Genomic DNA, 16,503 nt, shown 5'->3' on the forward strand with positions numbered 1-16,503 from the left:
TATATCAGAGTCAATAACACCTGGCATCACTGAAGCAAAGAAAGATCAACTTGATATACTGTAGATACAGTTCAAGTGTTCTTTCCTGGGAACATCTCACTCACTGAAGTTGAGCTCATCAAAACACATCCTCAGTGTCCCTGTGGAAGATGCCCAGCAGCGCTGAGATACAGTGTGTTACCTCCATCAGGTCATTCCAGCTGTTGGAGACCTACCCAACTTTAGCCCTTATGTGACACCACTATGATCTGGACCCAAGTGGCAATTTACACACAGAAATTAACTCCTTTCCCTGTGTGGATGCTTGTGTGTCTGCTGCCATCTACTGGGAGGATAGTGTGATACAACTTTCTTAAACTGACAATTATGTGAGCTGAAGTTATGCTTTGGCAGATCAGGTGGGAAATCCTCCAAAAACATAATACATGTGAGAAAAGAGTGGACAAAATTCCTCCCACGAGTGCACATCGGGTGACGTTTATGTACAACTTACCAATAATACCAATGTAGTGCTTAAAATGTGGTGAGCAAACACATCCACAGATTTGCACACCCTTTTTCATAAAATGAGTTAAGTAAAACCTGACAGGTACACAATACAAAAGGGAAAAATTCACAATACTACACCCCTTAAACTGAACAGAGGAGGATTTTCAAAACATGTAAATGCGATGCATAATATGCATATTCATGGTCATGTTTCGAGGATTTTGGACTTTCTGCCAATGAGAACACATCTTCCTGATTGATGCCATGTTTGGATTAAACTCATATTAAACAGTGAGTCAGAGAACTGTTGTAGAAAAAGGAGAAAAACAATGTAATGACACATGTGGACTGCAAATTAGTTCACAGCATTTTATTTAAAGAAAATCTTGAAGAAGTCTTGGTAACAATGTCATGTTCCATATTTATATATACCTGTACATGTACACACACACACACACACACACACACATATTATTTTTATATATATATATGTGTGTGTGTGTGTATTAGTGTATTGATAGTATCTCCTATTTTTCTTTCGTCTTCAGAACATTAATAAATACATCTTTGGGAACGTCCACATTTCCGATGCGCCTCATCTTCTTTTTGCCCTCTGCCTGTTTCTTTAGGAGCTTCATCTTCCGTGTTATATCTCCTCCATACTGCCAGAAAAAAAAACAGAAATAAAAAAACGAAGGTGCCTGGCACATATTTTACTGCTTTTTTTCATAAATAATAAAGAAATTATTTTTGCACGTACACATTTTGCGAGAACATTTTTCCTGTATGCCTTTATCCTGAAGAAGAGATACAGAGAGTTAGGTTAAAAGGATGTATTGACTGTCAGCTATTGAGTCATATTTATTTATCTAGCGCATTTATTCTTAAGTATTTTGCATAAACATAAACAGGAGTAAACAAGTTTTGCGTCACACATCTTTCTACCACTCCAGTAGTTCAGTGCAGAGCTTGCACCTACGTTTCTCTGGCGATGACTTTATTTCCAATGGCTGCTTGTACGGCAATCTCAAACATCTGCCTGGGAATAGTGTCCTTCAGTCTCTCACACATGGACTTCCCTGAGCTGTAGCCACGGCTCCTGTGATAAACACACACTCATCAAAGCAGAGGCAACTGCAAAACAGATTTCAAAAATGACTACATACACAATCTACAATCAATACTAGTATTTGGAGACAGACAGTCACTGGTTGCATAAAAGCACACTCCTGGATTTTGTTAAACTACGGCTACATTGGGAGTGTAATAGTTAAATATCTAAATGTTTGTCCGTGTATCTTTAGTATTCATTAGTATGATTTGGTGTTGGAGATTCTCAGAATGAAACATGGAAGAAGATGAAGAAACATCTCGCTTGTTTATCCAAAGGGAATAAATATTAAACACTGCTTGCCTGCATTACTAGTGAATTTAAGTTAACCAGTGAACTTTAAAAGTGTGAGCGGGCATATTTTATACTTTGGAGGCAAGAGGTTTTCTCCTGCTTAACATTTCCTGTTAAAGAAACATTGTTTTGTTTGTTGCTTCTTATGTGAAACTCTGCAATCTTCACATTGATCATCGTGTTTAACTCCTTGCCAGAGAAATATTCATCCAAAACTGAAAGAAGCGATTATAGGCACTAGGGGTGGGCAAAAATATCGATATGGCAATATATCGCGATACTTTTCCAGCTGATTCAATATCGATATTCAAAATTTGAATATCGATTTTTTTTTTTTTTTAATATTTTTTATCCCCGATTTTTTCCCATTATATCACCCAGTGCTCCTACCTAAGTGACAGTCCTGGGCATTGCCACTCTCTACCAACCTCGGGAGGGACCTGCACTGAGCTCAGGTTTTATTTCACGTTTTATTTCATTTTATGATTTATTTTTTATATAACACAATTGCCTGTCCTTAAAAAATGAAACATAATGGACAAAGGGTTTATTTATTTATGGATTTATATCTATACTGACTGATCACTGTGCCTGTCCTTGGTTTTAGATAGGACATTTTATTTACTTTTTGTATGAACAGTGGCAAAGTTGAATAAAATAGTTTTCAGCAAACTTTATATATCGCAATATATAATTAATATGTGCATTTACACTGTTAATGTTTGTTGTGCCAAAAATTTAATAAAAAAAGATTTAAAAAAAATATATTGCAATGTCTCGCAAAATTTGGATATCGCAATATCGTATCGTATCGTGACTCAGGTATCGTGATGTGTATTGTATCGTGAGGTCCTTGGCAATACCCACCCCTAATAGGCACCAGAACATTGTTAGGCATGCGAGTTTGAAAGTTTTAAAACTTCAATGTGCAAAGAATGTAAAAGTGTGCAAAGAGGACGTGGAGCGAATGCAGTTCCTGTAAAAGATGTGCTACGCTGCGACTGGGTCTTCTCTCCTCTGGATACAGACTCCAGTCTGCTCAGCATGAACCGTCTGAGACGGAGTCACCTGCATCGGTGAAGCATGGCAGCTGTCGATGACTGAAATCTGTTTTGGCTCCTTCGCTTTATTGGAGGGTACATTAAACACTGATCTGCTGCATCATCACTTTCTTCTGTAAAGTTTCTCTACTGTCCTTGTCACAATTACAATTAAGTCCTCATCTTCCGTTTAAAGTTATTTTAACACCGACTGTGCCATCCACAGCCCTGAATACATTTCATGCTCCACGGGCTCGGGATAATTGCCTTAGTAATTAAGGACCATAAACTATAATCTTGAATGCAACATTAACAATTCGGCCACAGGAGACAACAGACACAGAAAAAAAACAAATAAGATCGGAGTTACGCAGCATTTAATTAAAGTGTTTTTCTTTTTCAATGTACCTGTGTACGATCGTGGTGAGTTCTTCCACCGGCCGCCCGTTCAGAAGAATATCCATTCTTATCAGGTCAGCCGCCTGGTAGCCTGCGTTCTCATAATCAAAGCTGTGCAAGGAAAACATCAATACGGTGACCAGATGAATGCATGAAGTGCTGTCAGAGTAACTCAAGAATATTTACTGCTGTTGTGACGATTTGCTTATTTATTCATTAAGGCCATTTGAGAGGTGAAACCTTTTAGGCTGAAAAGCATTTCAAACAATCATGCTTAAAACACAATTTATGACATTTTATAATAATAAAAAGAAGTGCTTCTTTGAAAACCCTTTATGATTATCTTTCTGCATCAATATGGCCTAAAACAACCTCCATCTAGTCCAAAAATACAGAATCTAATTACTGCACGAGAACAAAATGACACTCAAACCAACATCACATGTCTGCGACTGATATCGTGAAGGAAACCTCAAACATTATGTTAATGTTAAGTTGATATCCGAGCCAGGTGTTTCAGGTCATTTGAATGTCAATGAGCTGTTTCATGCAGAGCATGTCATTATTAACAGAAGAAGAACTGCAGAGTTAGAGCTATGAAACGTCAGGACATCCGAGTTTCACGCAACAAGACGAAGCACACTCAACAGCCTTCTAAAGAATGACTGAAAATGAGAAAAATAACTGTTTTGTAAAGGCCAAGACAAATGAATAAATGTAATAATAGATGTAATCCATATGAATGCTGATTTAACAAACAGGCCTAGAGAGTGAGCTGATGTTCAGGACCACTCGAGACATTTCAGTAGCTATTACTGCTGCTCGAGCAGTCAAAGCAGATATTCAAGGCAATAATTCACCAACTTTTGTTGCAGTAACTGTTTCCTTAATGAATAGATGATCAAAGATAATATTTTGTCTTATTTGTTTCACTGGATGCTCTTGATCTCCTTTTAGGAGTTGTGAGTAAATCCGACGGTATACAACCGTGTCTGCAGTTTACTGAAACAACTGCGAAACAGATCATGCACAAACGCTACAATGAGAAGATTATATAACCAAAGGTGACTGTTGTATTCAGGAAGTAATTGGTTTTACCTGGCGTATCCAGATGAGAGTGATTTGAGGAGGTCATAGAAATCAACAACTACTTCATTCAGAGGGAAGAGAAACTTCATCATGACACGCTGATCGTCTATATACACGATATTCTTCTGGACCGCCCTCCGATTCTACAAGAAGACAAAAAAGTCGTCTGCATTTAGTCTGTCAATAAGATTGATTTTGGTGAACCGCTTCATGGGTAAATTGCAAATCTGAGTGATGCTGCTTGGAGGGACAGCTTTTATGAGACATATATGACAAAGCTTCGACATGTCATAATATATCAAATATAAGTGGACAACTTTCCTTGCTCTGTTTTTTTTTAATTCCTTTTTATGTGTGTTTTCTCAAAAACAAAGCTAAAAAGTTCAGGTTCACTTCAAATGATCCTGTCAAACTTTGACAAAGTCCATCTCTCCTGAAAGATCAAATTTACACTTTGGACTGGTTGTTTACGCTTCAGCAGCTTCTTTGTGGTTTCCACTGGATTTGGATCCATTTCAACCTTTGTCCAATTTCTGTCATCTATGGGGTGATGATCCTAAAATGTTTAAATGAGATTCACAATCTAAAACGGAGACAGCCACCCTTTTCATCACGCCATGCATTTATGGAAAAAGGAAACTGTACACAGTTACCTCACAATGCCGACCATAAGCAACAGCAGAGACTCGGCCGATTATAACTACGCAGAACGCCTCACCATCACCACTTCAGCATCTCTGCATATAAACTCCTCTTGTTACATGTAATACTGCCCTGAATCATGCCTGTTTTAAATGCATTGAGGGCCTGAAGGTGCTGCATTACAGTACATATACAATATACCAGTGGTTCTCAAATGGGGGTACGTGTACCCCTGGGGGTACGTGAAGGCACTACAGGGGGTATGTGAGATTTTAAAATATACATATATTTAAAAAGTAGCATCCATGCAAAAATCCTTTAAAAATAAATATTTAATAAATAGATGAGGAAAATATAAGTCTAAATTCATAAAATGAATTTTATCTTCAGGAGTAGGCTATTCAACTTATTATCCTAAAACCGCAGAGTATCCCCCACATCAGGATGGTTCCACCTAACCTGTCAATCACCTGGCTTCACCTGTCAATCACTTGGACCAACGATGGGGTCGTGGTTGAAGCATAGCAGCAATATTTTTATGTTTAATAAATCAGTTACTGATGGCACAGTGCTCTGTTTTAGGTCTTTTTTTACAACCAAAAGTGCTTTGAGCTGGTTAGGGGGTACTTGGCTGAAAAAATCTTTCACAGGGGGAACATCACTGAAGAAAGGTTGAGGACCACGGCAATATACAGTACAAACCAAAAGTTTGGACTCACCTTCTCATTCAAACAAATGGGGAAGTGTGTCCAAACTTTTGGTCTGTACTGTATAGTTGCAGCGTAAATTATGAAATATTCAGTCTTAGCAATTTTACACTGAAGAACATTATTTTTTGATTGTTTCACAAGCTGCAGATGTCATTTTTACACAGATAGGTAAATCTTCTCTGCCCAGCTTTACTTCTGAGGAACAACTTCACCATCAATCAGCAGCCTCACACATAAATATATCTACACTGTGTTTTTATGTTCTATTGTGAATAAAATTGTAAAAAAGTTCTTGATCTACACAACCTGTTTTATTTACATTTCATACAGCTTCCAACCTTTCTTGGATTGGTGTCGCATGTTTATTTGATTGGCATTCTTTTGTTGGTGTATGTAGTTCTTACCATGCACAGACCCATGATCTTGCCGGTGTAAATGTCCGGAGCTAGAATGGTCCCCAGCACCATCGGCTCCAAATATTCTGACACAACCGATTTTTCCGGAAACTGAGCCGGGTTCACGATGGTTATCTCCTCGCTGCCGTGTTCCTGCAATGAGAAGTTTGGAACACTGGGTGACTCCAGCGATGCTCATCTCAACAACAGGGATTTGATGGCATTTGACTCCCTGTATTTGCTCAGATCATCTCTCTGTGACTGTTGTTTTTATTCAGTCCATGCTTCAGAGGTGCATGATGCTCTCAAACACTGATTTTACAGAACCAGCAGGTCCAAATTATCTGGACTTTCTGGACTTTACAGCTGATTTTATTGCACCACCTTGGAAACATCACACTGTCAGAGACCAGATTAAACCCTTTATATGCAGAATATCAATATCAGTCTTAGAATATTTCTAAGATAACTTGAACCATTTCTGTATTCAAACTAGCTCTGGTCTTTGCACAGAAACATATTGAATGCTTTCATCAGGATAAAGCATCTCCAATATATCATTCTACAGTGAAGCATGTCAGGGGTACAGGCGGTCATGAGTTATCCGTTTTCTGGTAAGCACAAACCTGTTGTGTTCAGCGTTTGCCAAGCGTAGCCGTTAAACGGGGAGATATACGAGCAGGAAAGGGCTCTTACTTTGATGAGTTTGGCGGACGAGAGGACAGCCTTGTAGGGCACAGTGGGTGCGGTCACGATGACCGAGGCGTTGTACTCTTGCTCCAGCCTCTGGTTGAACACTTCCATGTGGAGAAGACCCAGGAACCCAAGTCTGGGGGAGGTCCACAGCTACAGTTAGGATTACTAGTTTTGTTTTTTTTTTTTGCAAGATTGGGGAAATAGCAGGGATGTAATTACATGAAGCTAATTTACAAAACTTTACTGGTGACATAACTTTTTAATTTTAACTAAACTCTTAATTCAATGTCTGTTCTGGCAACTCAGATATTGTCCTAAAAACACCTGGGGCCGTATTCACAAAACATTCTTAAGAAAAAAAATATTCTTAAGTGTCATTTTTTTTCTTAAGTTCAGTCTTAATAAGAAAAAAGAGAAGAAGTCATATTCTCCAAAAAAGTTCTAAGTCTTTTCTCAACTTTCTTCTTAAGTTTATTCTTAAGAAAAAACTTAAGAATAAATGGTATTCTTGAAATAAAAGTTCTCAAATTTGTTCTTGACTTTTTTCTTAACTTTTTGAATGAAAAACTTTATTTCGAACATGCTAAAAAATATATATTTAAACCAAAGAACAATAGTTAAATAATAATCATGATAAATACAGTATAATACAAATCATAACAATCATAAACAAAAACATGCCTCACTGGCTTTTTTTTTTTTTTCTTTTTCTTTTTTTTTTTTTTCCTTTTTTTGCATGCTCGAAATGGAGCAGGGAGAAGTTAAAAAACTTATTTATTTATTAACTTTAAGACAACCTTGACCTGTCTTAAAATTTCTTCTGTGAAAAGGTAAGACTCTAATATCACTTTTTTCAACACATTTTAGACAAGTTTAGACTAGTAGGTCATAGTTTGAGGATATACTTTGTAATTAATTACACAAACAGCCTGTTAACTGTTTGTTAGCATGTTAGTTAGCATGGTAGTTAATTATTATTAATTTTCCCCAATAGTATTTTTTTCGCACATTAATCTCATCCACCATAACCTCAAGCTCCTGCCTTGAAAAGTTCCTGCATCTCTTTTTCTCCTTCTCCATGTTTAGTGAGTGACTGACGGTTAAGACTCAAACTACCTGTATAAATGTTGTTTGTTGGCGCGTGCAATGCAATGACATATTTTAAGAAGTTCTTAAGTAGGAAAAATAAGAAATTCGTAAGAAATGACAGTTCTTAAGAAAATATTGAGGAATTTCACTTAAGTTCTTATGAACTTCTTAATTTTATACCTTAAGACATTTCTTAAGATTGTTCTTAAGAACATATTGGTGAATCTGGCCCCTGTTCTTGAGGCACAAAGTTAGGTATTCATGTCCAAACCAATCCCTCCTTAATTTTGCTATTCTTACGACAGCATGGAAAAAACCTCTTCTCCAGAAAACCCCCAAACACTGACCCCAGGAGTGAAGTTTAAACGTTTAGGCCTACTCCTCAATGCATTAAAAAACATCAAGACTCCTTATCATTTCTTTTGGTGCCTCTGTTTTATCCACGAGCAGCTCCTCGGTTGGGGATTATAAAGACATATTTACGAACCTCCAGCCTGCTCCCAAGGCCAGACTGCTGTCTCTCTGCACGGCAACGCTGGAGTCGTTCAGGGTCAGCCTCTCGATGGCACTGCGAAGGCCGGGGTACTCTGACTGGTCCATCGGATACATGCCTGAGAGACAAAGAAACATTGTAACGCACAAGAGCTCACTGATTGGGCCACGCTGGCTAGAGAGACACAAAATGCACTGAAGGGATCCAGAGTTGTTCCCCCATTAAGACCTCAGGCACTGTACGGATATAACAGTTCAAACTTTTACAGTACATAGTGCTTCGGGTCTTAATGGCTTATTTTAACGTAGCGATGGTGTGCCTTCTCTGAAAGAAAAAGGAAGCTTCAAATGAAAACTACTCTCACCAGCGAAGACCATGGCTTTGGCCGGCTTAAACCCTGGAAGAGCTTCGACTGGATGATCTTGGAGGTAGAGTGTGTCACCAATCTGGGCTTCTTTCACATCCTTCATCCCTGCAATGACATATCCCACCTGGCCTGAAAAGCTACAACAACAGCCTTTGTCAAAAAAGGAACAGTAATACAATATAAACAATAAAACTGCACAAATGAATAACTAAATACAGAAAAGAACTGCTATTTTATCTGTACTGTAGGTTGTACCAGCCTCTTTATAAGCAACAACTTGGTATAATAATTTCAGTATAATCCCTCACATCATTGTGGAGGAATTTGGATCCACTTTTTTTTTTCCTTTTTTTTTTTTTACAGTGTAGCTTCAGTTCATTTAAGATTCTGGCATTTATTTATGCACAACTTTCCTGAATCTTCACCACAACATTTTATTCAGACTGAGTTTTAAATGATGATGGCTGATGTCTTTGCTCTTTGGTATTGCGTTAAAGTACACCTGAATGATCAAGACCTGCAAAAATGTTTTATAGGAGGTGCTCGCACATGCTGATGATCAATTAATCAACTGCATTTGATTGACAGCACCAAGGTGCTTCCTAATCTATGAATAACTTTGGAAGCAGTAAGAGGGTTTTTCATTCTTCACTCACTATTTGTGCATTTTTACTTAGTTTTTGTTAAAAACTAATTCTAATATTAAAAATATAATAATAATAATAATAATAATAATAATAATAATAATAATAATAATAATAATAATAATAATAAATCCTGTGTTTGGTTCATCTGATATTGTATTGTGAGGATTTTCTTCCATTCTGTTCCTACATCTATAACCTTATAACTAAAAGCAACTGCGCTTTTGATTTCAAATTAATATCTACACAAAAGAGAGAGTTGACGAATGCAGCGTACAGCTTCTGTGTTGGGTGCTCATCTGGCCGCAGAAGGCCCAGCTCGTTGACCTCGTAGGTTTTGCCCAGATATGCTGACGTGATCTTGTCGCCTTTCTTGACTCGACCTCCAAACACGGCAATATTGGCCACCACTCCCCTGTAGTGGTCAAAATTGGAGTCGAACACTAAGGCTTTGAATGGCTCGTCAACGCTCCCCACAGGCCTGGAGGGAAACACAGACAAATGTTATACATACATATATTCACGAGCAACAATCAAGCATGGTCTACATAAGAAACGTGATGACGAAAGGATGCTTACGGTGGAATCCTCTCCACAACTGCTTGGAGGACCTTTTCCACATTTGTTCCCAGTTTAGCTGAAATCTGTTAAACATGAGAAGTTATTTAAAAAAAAAAGTAAGCAACACTTAACTATGACGCAGATTATATATTTTATCAGTCTTACCCTGATGCACTCTTCACCTGGAATATCAAACACCTTTACAATCTGAGACTCCACTCGCTCAGGATCGGCATTTTTTAAGTCGATCTGAAGAAGATGTGAAATTATCTGCTTCATACATTTAAGTCAAACAACAAAGAAACAAACAAACAGCGGTAGGTCTGAATGTACCTTATTAATCACAGGTATGATAGCCAGCTGAGCTTCAAAAGCCAGGTAGAAGTTTGCCACAGTTTGTGCCTGAATGCCCTTCAAAAACAAATAAATATCAGTACATTATTGTCCACAATAATTCCCGAATGTTCATACTGCCATTCACGCGGTCCAATTTATATGTGGTGAAGGTCCCATGTGACGGTTCAGATTCATAACTGACCCTAACGTTCATGGGAAAACTTTCCCGAGACAGCCCTCATCTGGATCAACAGCAGAAAGCCTCAGATTTATGAGACCATACTGATGTAGGAGGTTTGATTTGGGAAGGACACAAACAGTTGCGAGTAGAAGCAACGCAGCGAGGACACAGATCATATCTCACAACTGACTACCGTCACTTTCCTCTGAGCTGCAGGTATTACGCTGAGTTCTGCATGCCTTTCAAGAAAGGCATCACCTGTTGCACAATTGTCAACACATATACGTACGTAAACATAGTCAATAACATCCAGTCGTGGACAGTAACGGAGTAAATTTACTTGAGTACTGTACTTAAGTACATATCCAGAGGATTTGTACTTTACTTGAGTATTAGATTTCTTTGGTACTTATTACTCTTACTTGAATACATTTCCAAGACAAATAATTTTACTTTTACTCGAGTACATTTCTAGGAAGGCTGAAAAGTACTCGTTACTTTCAGGTCTGCTCTTTTTTCTTCTTCCCTAAAATCCTATTGGACACAAGCTGTTTTTGTCAAAGGAGGAGACCTATCACAGTGCACGCTCTCCACTGGGATGTACGTAAAGCGGAAATACGTCAAGCCTCCTCAAAACGATACCGCCAAAGTAGCCTGCGTTTGTCTTGAAAGCAGAGATGTAGTTTTTTGTAAAGCAGTGGTCTTTGAGGGGGATCCAGACTTAGTTGGATGGTGCAGGTTCATTTGGTTTCAGTTCATGATTGTTAATAAACTCTGCATCATCTGCTGTCCTCTTATGATCCCAGTCATTTGATTTGTTTTTGGTGTTTCTGCAGGTTTTATATAACATTGTGGTTCTAAAAGCAGCACATCAGTGCAGCTGGTTTCAAAGAGTTAATTCTCAGAAACAAGAGTTAAAAGATCCCTAAATTAATTTAGAAAAAATATAGTAATTTACTGATGTGGAAAATAAGAAATTTACTCTTACTCTTACTTTTACTTAAAGTAAATTTAAAAGCATTTACTTTTGGATACTTAAGTACCTTTAAAAGCAAGTACTTTTCTACTCTTACTCGAGTAATATTTTGACTGAGCTTTACTTGTAACGGAGTAAATTTTGACCAGTAGTATTTGTACTCTTACTCAAGTACTGGGGTCGAGTACTCTGTCCACCTCTGATAACATCACAGAACTCAAAGAGGAAAAAAAACAAAACTGTACCTGATTGGCATCAACAATCAAGAGGACACCCTGGCATGCAGAAAGGGACCGAGACACTTCATAACTGAAGTCAACATGACCCTGGAGGAAGGATTGACACGTTTTTAAGTTGGTGTAAATTGTAAACACATGAAAGAAAAAAAAACCTGTTAAAAAAGTGCACATTTTACAAAAGCAAATCCTATGAAGCTCAACCAGCTCAGGAATTACCGGTGTGTCGATGAGGTTCAGGAGGTATTCCTGTCCCTCGTGGCTGTAAAACAAGGAGGCTGTCTGGGCCTTCACAGTGATCCCTCTCTCCCGCTCCACTTGAAGCTTGTCCAGAACCTGCTTGTTCTTCTCATTCTTTGCTATCGCACCTGTGTGGAAGAAAACATCATCATTGAGGATAACAACAGCAATATAATTCACTTTAAATGTATTTACCCCAGGTTATATCTGTAAACATAAAGTAATTCTGCATGTAATTCAGGTCCAGTCTCCTACAAAGCAAGCATACCTGTCATTTCCAACAGCCTGTCAGCCAAAGTGCTTTTTCCATGGTCAATATGAGCAATGATACAGAAATTCCTGATTCTGTCCACAGGGAATTTGGACAAGTCAACAGCATCCTTCAAAATAAAAGGAAAGCAGCCGGGTAACCTCAGACAGCATCTCAACATCTGCATAACAATGCTAGAGTTTGTGTTTCAACTGTGTGTTACTGAATTATAATGAGGAAGCAGTGGTCTGCTAAGATCTGCCACGTTTATATGTTTGTTACCTTGCTGGCTTGTGTGCTTGATCTCCTGAAGCTGGTGCTGGAAAACACAGGCAAACTCTTCATCCAGCAGTGTCTCAGTACTGTGTAGCTCAGGTTTGTGTTCAGATCTCTCCGTCTACACATCTTAAACTGTAAAACACGTGGAGGTATTTCGCAGACCCGTTTCACGAGGCAAAACATTGTGTCCTCCAGTCCTGAGAGATGAGCACAGACTGACAGCTAGCTCTTCAGTGGCTACCAGAATAACATTTCTGCTGAGGTTTCATGATAAAAATCCAGACAAATCAGAATACGGATGGCCACTGGCGGACTTTCCCAACAAAATAAATAAATATTTATATAACCATATATGATATACAAACATATGTGGTAAATAGTCCCGTGTTAACAGTCCCGGTGCATGATCTCTCAGCGTGCTGACATTTTGGGTGATAGGTCAGTGGCAAAGACTTCTGGGAAATGTAGTTGGATTTTCAGACCAGCCGTGGTTAACCATAGACAGGGGCCGACGTCGGGCGTGGCCGCCATCTTGGATCGGTCTCGCTTTGATTCCAGTGCGTTCACTTCTATTGAGGAAGGAGGTGTATGCATAAGTAAAATAACTATAACTCACTTAATTTTCAACCGATTTTCACGCAGTTTGCTTTGTTACAAACTGCAGACATGTAGTTATGATACAGCATGCTTGATGTACGTTAAAAATGCAGGCTTTCATGCTAAAATACGTTCTGCAGGTAGTCGCACTACTGGTTATGCTATTCAGGTATACACACATATATATATACATATACACATATATATATATACACACACATATATATATATATACACACATATATATATATATATATATATATATATATATATATATATATATATATATATATATATATATATATATATATATATATATATATATATATATATATATATATATATACACACACACAATATACACAATACAAAATACAGTATAGCATATTAATGAATGTATTAATATATTTTAATAACAGACATAACAAACTTAAAAACAAAAAAACATAACGGATGACAGCATACAATTGTCATAATGGAGAAAAAAAAGAAACATTTGGGAGGAGTGTGTGTGTGAGGAATTGTATATTAGTGTTATAAATGAAATTATATAATAATGCAATCACTATGATATATAATTGTATAATTTAATACAGTCAAAAATATATTAAATGAAGCAACATACAATAAGATAATACAATATGCTATATTACTGGGTACGCTAATATGATATAATAACATGTAATATGTATAATAGATTAATATAATATCATAAATTCTGTTATACTATAACATGTAATAAGGGATAACAAAAAATAAGGTACACTATGATAATAATGATAATTAAAGCTGCAAGCAGCGATGAACGGGCCCTCGCACTCACGGCCACCGCCCCCCCATAAGCATATCAGAAATGACACCACCCACGACTTCCTATGTCAAACCATTCAAAAGTTATAGCAGAGAAAAGGGACAACCAATCAGAAGAAGGGGCGGGGCTAATTAAGGCCAAAGAAGCTCAAGGACTCATTACAGAGTCCCATGACACCACCCACGACTCTCTATGTCAAAACATTCAAATGTTATAGCAGGAAATAGGGACAACCAATCAGAAGAAGGGGCGAGGCTAATTTTCACCAATTATGGTCAAGGACTCTATACCGAGTCCCATGACACCACTCACAACTCTTTATGTCAAACCATTCAAAAGTTATGGCAGAGAAAAGTATTCTAGGGGGCGCTGTTGAGCCGTTAGGCCACGCCCATTAATGCAAACCATGAAATATCAAATGTATCGCCAGGCCTGGCTTGCATGTAAAATTTGGTGACTTTTGGAGAACTATCAAATATGGACCAATCAGATGAAGGGGACGCGTGCTTTTTCGCGTCTAGCGTCGCCACGTAACACTTTTGAAAGAGAAAAGTAATGCGCGTAGTCGCAAGATGAAGACGCACATTTTGATGTGTAACACACCAGGGTGCACGTTACGGTTCGGGCCGTATTAATTGCTGAAGGAATGGCATAAATTGCGCCAAAATTACACAATAAATTAAAAATGGCCGACTTCCTGTTCGTTTTCGGCCATGGCGCCAAGAGACTTTTCTTTAAGTTGCAACATGATGCAGGTGTGTACCGATTTTCATGCATGTACGTCAAACCGTATTGTGGGGCTTGAGGCACAAAGTTTTCCGGGGGGCGCTGTTGAGCCATTTTGCCACGCCCATTAATGTAAACCATAAAATATCAAATTTATCGCCAGGCCTGGCTTGCATACAAAATTTGGTGACTTTTGGGGAACTATCAAATATGGACCAATCAGATGAAGGGGGGCGCGCTTTTTGCCGTCTAGCGTCGCCACGTTAACACTTTTGAAAGAGAAAAGTAATGCGCGTAGTCGCAGGATGGAGACGCACATTTTGATGTATAACACACCTGGGTGCACGTTACGGTTCGGGCCGTATTAATTCTCGAAGGAATGGCTCATATTGCTCCAAAATTACGCGATTAATTCAGAATGTTTAAAATGGCCGACTTCCTGTTCGGTTTCGGCCATGGCGCCAAGAGACTTTTCTTTTAGTTGCGACATGATACAGGTGTGTACCGATTTTCGTTCATGTACGTCAAACCGTATTATGGGGCTTGAGGCACAAAGTTCTTTCAGTCTGAACCAACCAGATGAAGGGTGGGCGCGCTTTTTGGCGTCTAGCGTCGCCACGGTAACACTTTTGAAAGAGAAAAGTAATGCGTGTTGTCGCAGGATGTAGACGCACATTTTGATGTATAACACACTTGGGGGCACGTTACGGTTCGGGCTGAATTAACTGCCGAAGGAATGGCATAAATTGCGCCAAAGTGACACGATTAATTCAAAATGGCTGACTTCCTGTTCGGTTTCGGCCATGTCGCCAAGAGACTTTTCTTTAAGTTGTGTACTGATACAGGTGTGTAGCGATTTTCGTGCATGTACGTCAAACCGTATTGTGGGGCTTGAGTCACAAAATTTTCCGGGGGGCGCTGTTGAGCCATTTTGCCACGCCCATTAACAGTGTTGGGCAAGTTACATCCAAAATATAATACATTATATATTACTAGTTACTGTCATTTGAAAGTAATTAGTTACATTACAATATTACTATATCTGAATTGTAATGCGTTACACTACTTGTGTATTACTTTTGAGTTACTTTCAACAAAATAGCAAAAAAAGATAAATCTTGTCCCACTGGCAGATTTTTCTACTTATTTCAAGTGAAAATTTACGTGAAACAGGTGAAAATTGTCAAATAAGTTATTTTTCTGGTGTTATTTTTCTGGTGATGACTCTAAATGTTGAAATAGCAGTAAAACCACATTCATTGATGAAATGACATAAGGGATGGAAAGGAGGGATGGCAGTTTTACAGGGGGGATGATTTGGACCATTTTTATTTCAGGGGGGATGATTTGGACCGTTTTTATTTCAGGGGGGATGATTTGGACCGTTTTTATTTCAGGGGGGATGATTTGGACCGTTTTTATTTCAGGGGGGGATGATTTGGACTGTTTTTATTTCAGGGGGGATGATTTGGACCGTTTTTATTTCAGGGGGGATGATTTGGACCGTTTTTATTTCAGGGGAGATGATTTGGACCGTTTTTATTTCAGGGGAGATGATTTGGACTGTTTTTATTTCAGGGGGGATGATTTGGACCGTTTTTATTTCAGGGGAGATGATTTGGACTGTTTTTATTTCAGGGGGGGGGGTGATTTGGACCGTTTTAATTTCAGGGGGGGTGCCATCACATCACCCCTCATCCCCCCTCAACTCGAATACTGCTCACACGGAACTCAGAACTTCTTCATAAATAACTCCCAGAGAGAAAAAAACACCAGCAAGCTAACAAACAAACCAATAAAGCTCTCAGAGTTAACAAAACGAACAAGAAATCAACAACTCGCAGCTGTTTTA

General features: G+C 38.4%; 1 protein-coding gene across 1 annotated transcript; it reads right to left on the reverse strand.

Moving 5' to 3' along the window:
* Positions 1 to 951: 951 nt before the first annotated feature.
* On the reverse strand, positions 952 to 12,954 carry guf1 (GTP binding elongation factor GUF1). The gene is made up of 17 exons (XM_061726400.1): positions 12,521 to 12,954; positions 12,257 to 12,368; positions 11,968 to 12,116; positions 11,758 to 11,838; positions 10,353 to 10,430; positions 10,185 to 10,268; positions 10,038 to 10,102; positions 9,736 to 9,939; positions 8,812 to 8,951; positions 8,442 to 8,565; positions 6,866 to 6,998; positions 6,179 to 6,322; positions 4,432 to 4,565; positions 3,343 to 3,444; positions 1,469 to 1,588; positions 1,250 to 1,286; positions 952 to 1,151 (listed from the first exon to the last, which is right to left on the reverse strand). The coding sequence occupies exons 1-17, from the start codon at positions 12,698 to 12,700 to the stop codon at positions 1,017 to 1,019; spliced, it is 2,022 nt and encodes a 673-aa protein (XP_061582384.1). The 5' UTR covers positions 12,701 to 12,954; the 3' UTR covers positions 952 to 1,016.
* Positions 12,955 to 16,503: the final 3,549 nt, after the last annotated feature.

This window comes from Cololabis saira, chromosome 7 (assembly GCF_033807715.1).
Source record: "Cololabis saira isolate AMF1-May2022 chromosome 7, fColSai1.1, whole genome shotgun sequence".
NCBI classification, from domain to species: domain Eukaryota; kingdom Metazoa; phylum Chordata; class Actinopteri; order Beloniformes; family Belonidae; genus Cololabis; species Cololabis saira.

What these genes read in the sequence shown, in the direction of transcription:
- guf1 (XM_061726400.1), bottom strand. Translation starts at nt 12,700, where the DNA reads ATGTTTTGCCTCGTGAAACGGGTCTGCGAAATACCTCCACGTGTTTTA. An exon ending in CAAGCACACAAGCCAGCAAG is followed by an intron (nt 12,369 to 12,520) that starts GTAACAAACATA and finishes TTTATTTTGAAG; the next exon opens with GATGCTGTTGACTTGTCCAA. An exon ending in CGTCCGCCAAACTCATCAAA is followed by an intron (nt 6,323 to 6,865) that starts GTAAGAGCCCTT and finishes TTCTCATTGCAG; the next exon opens with GAACACGGCAGCGAGGAGAT.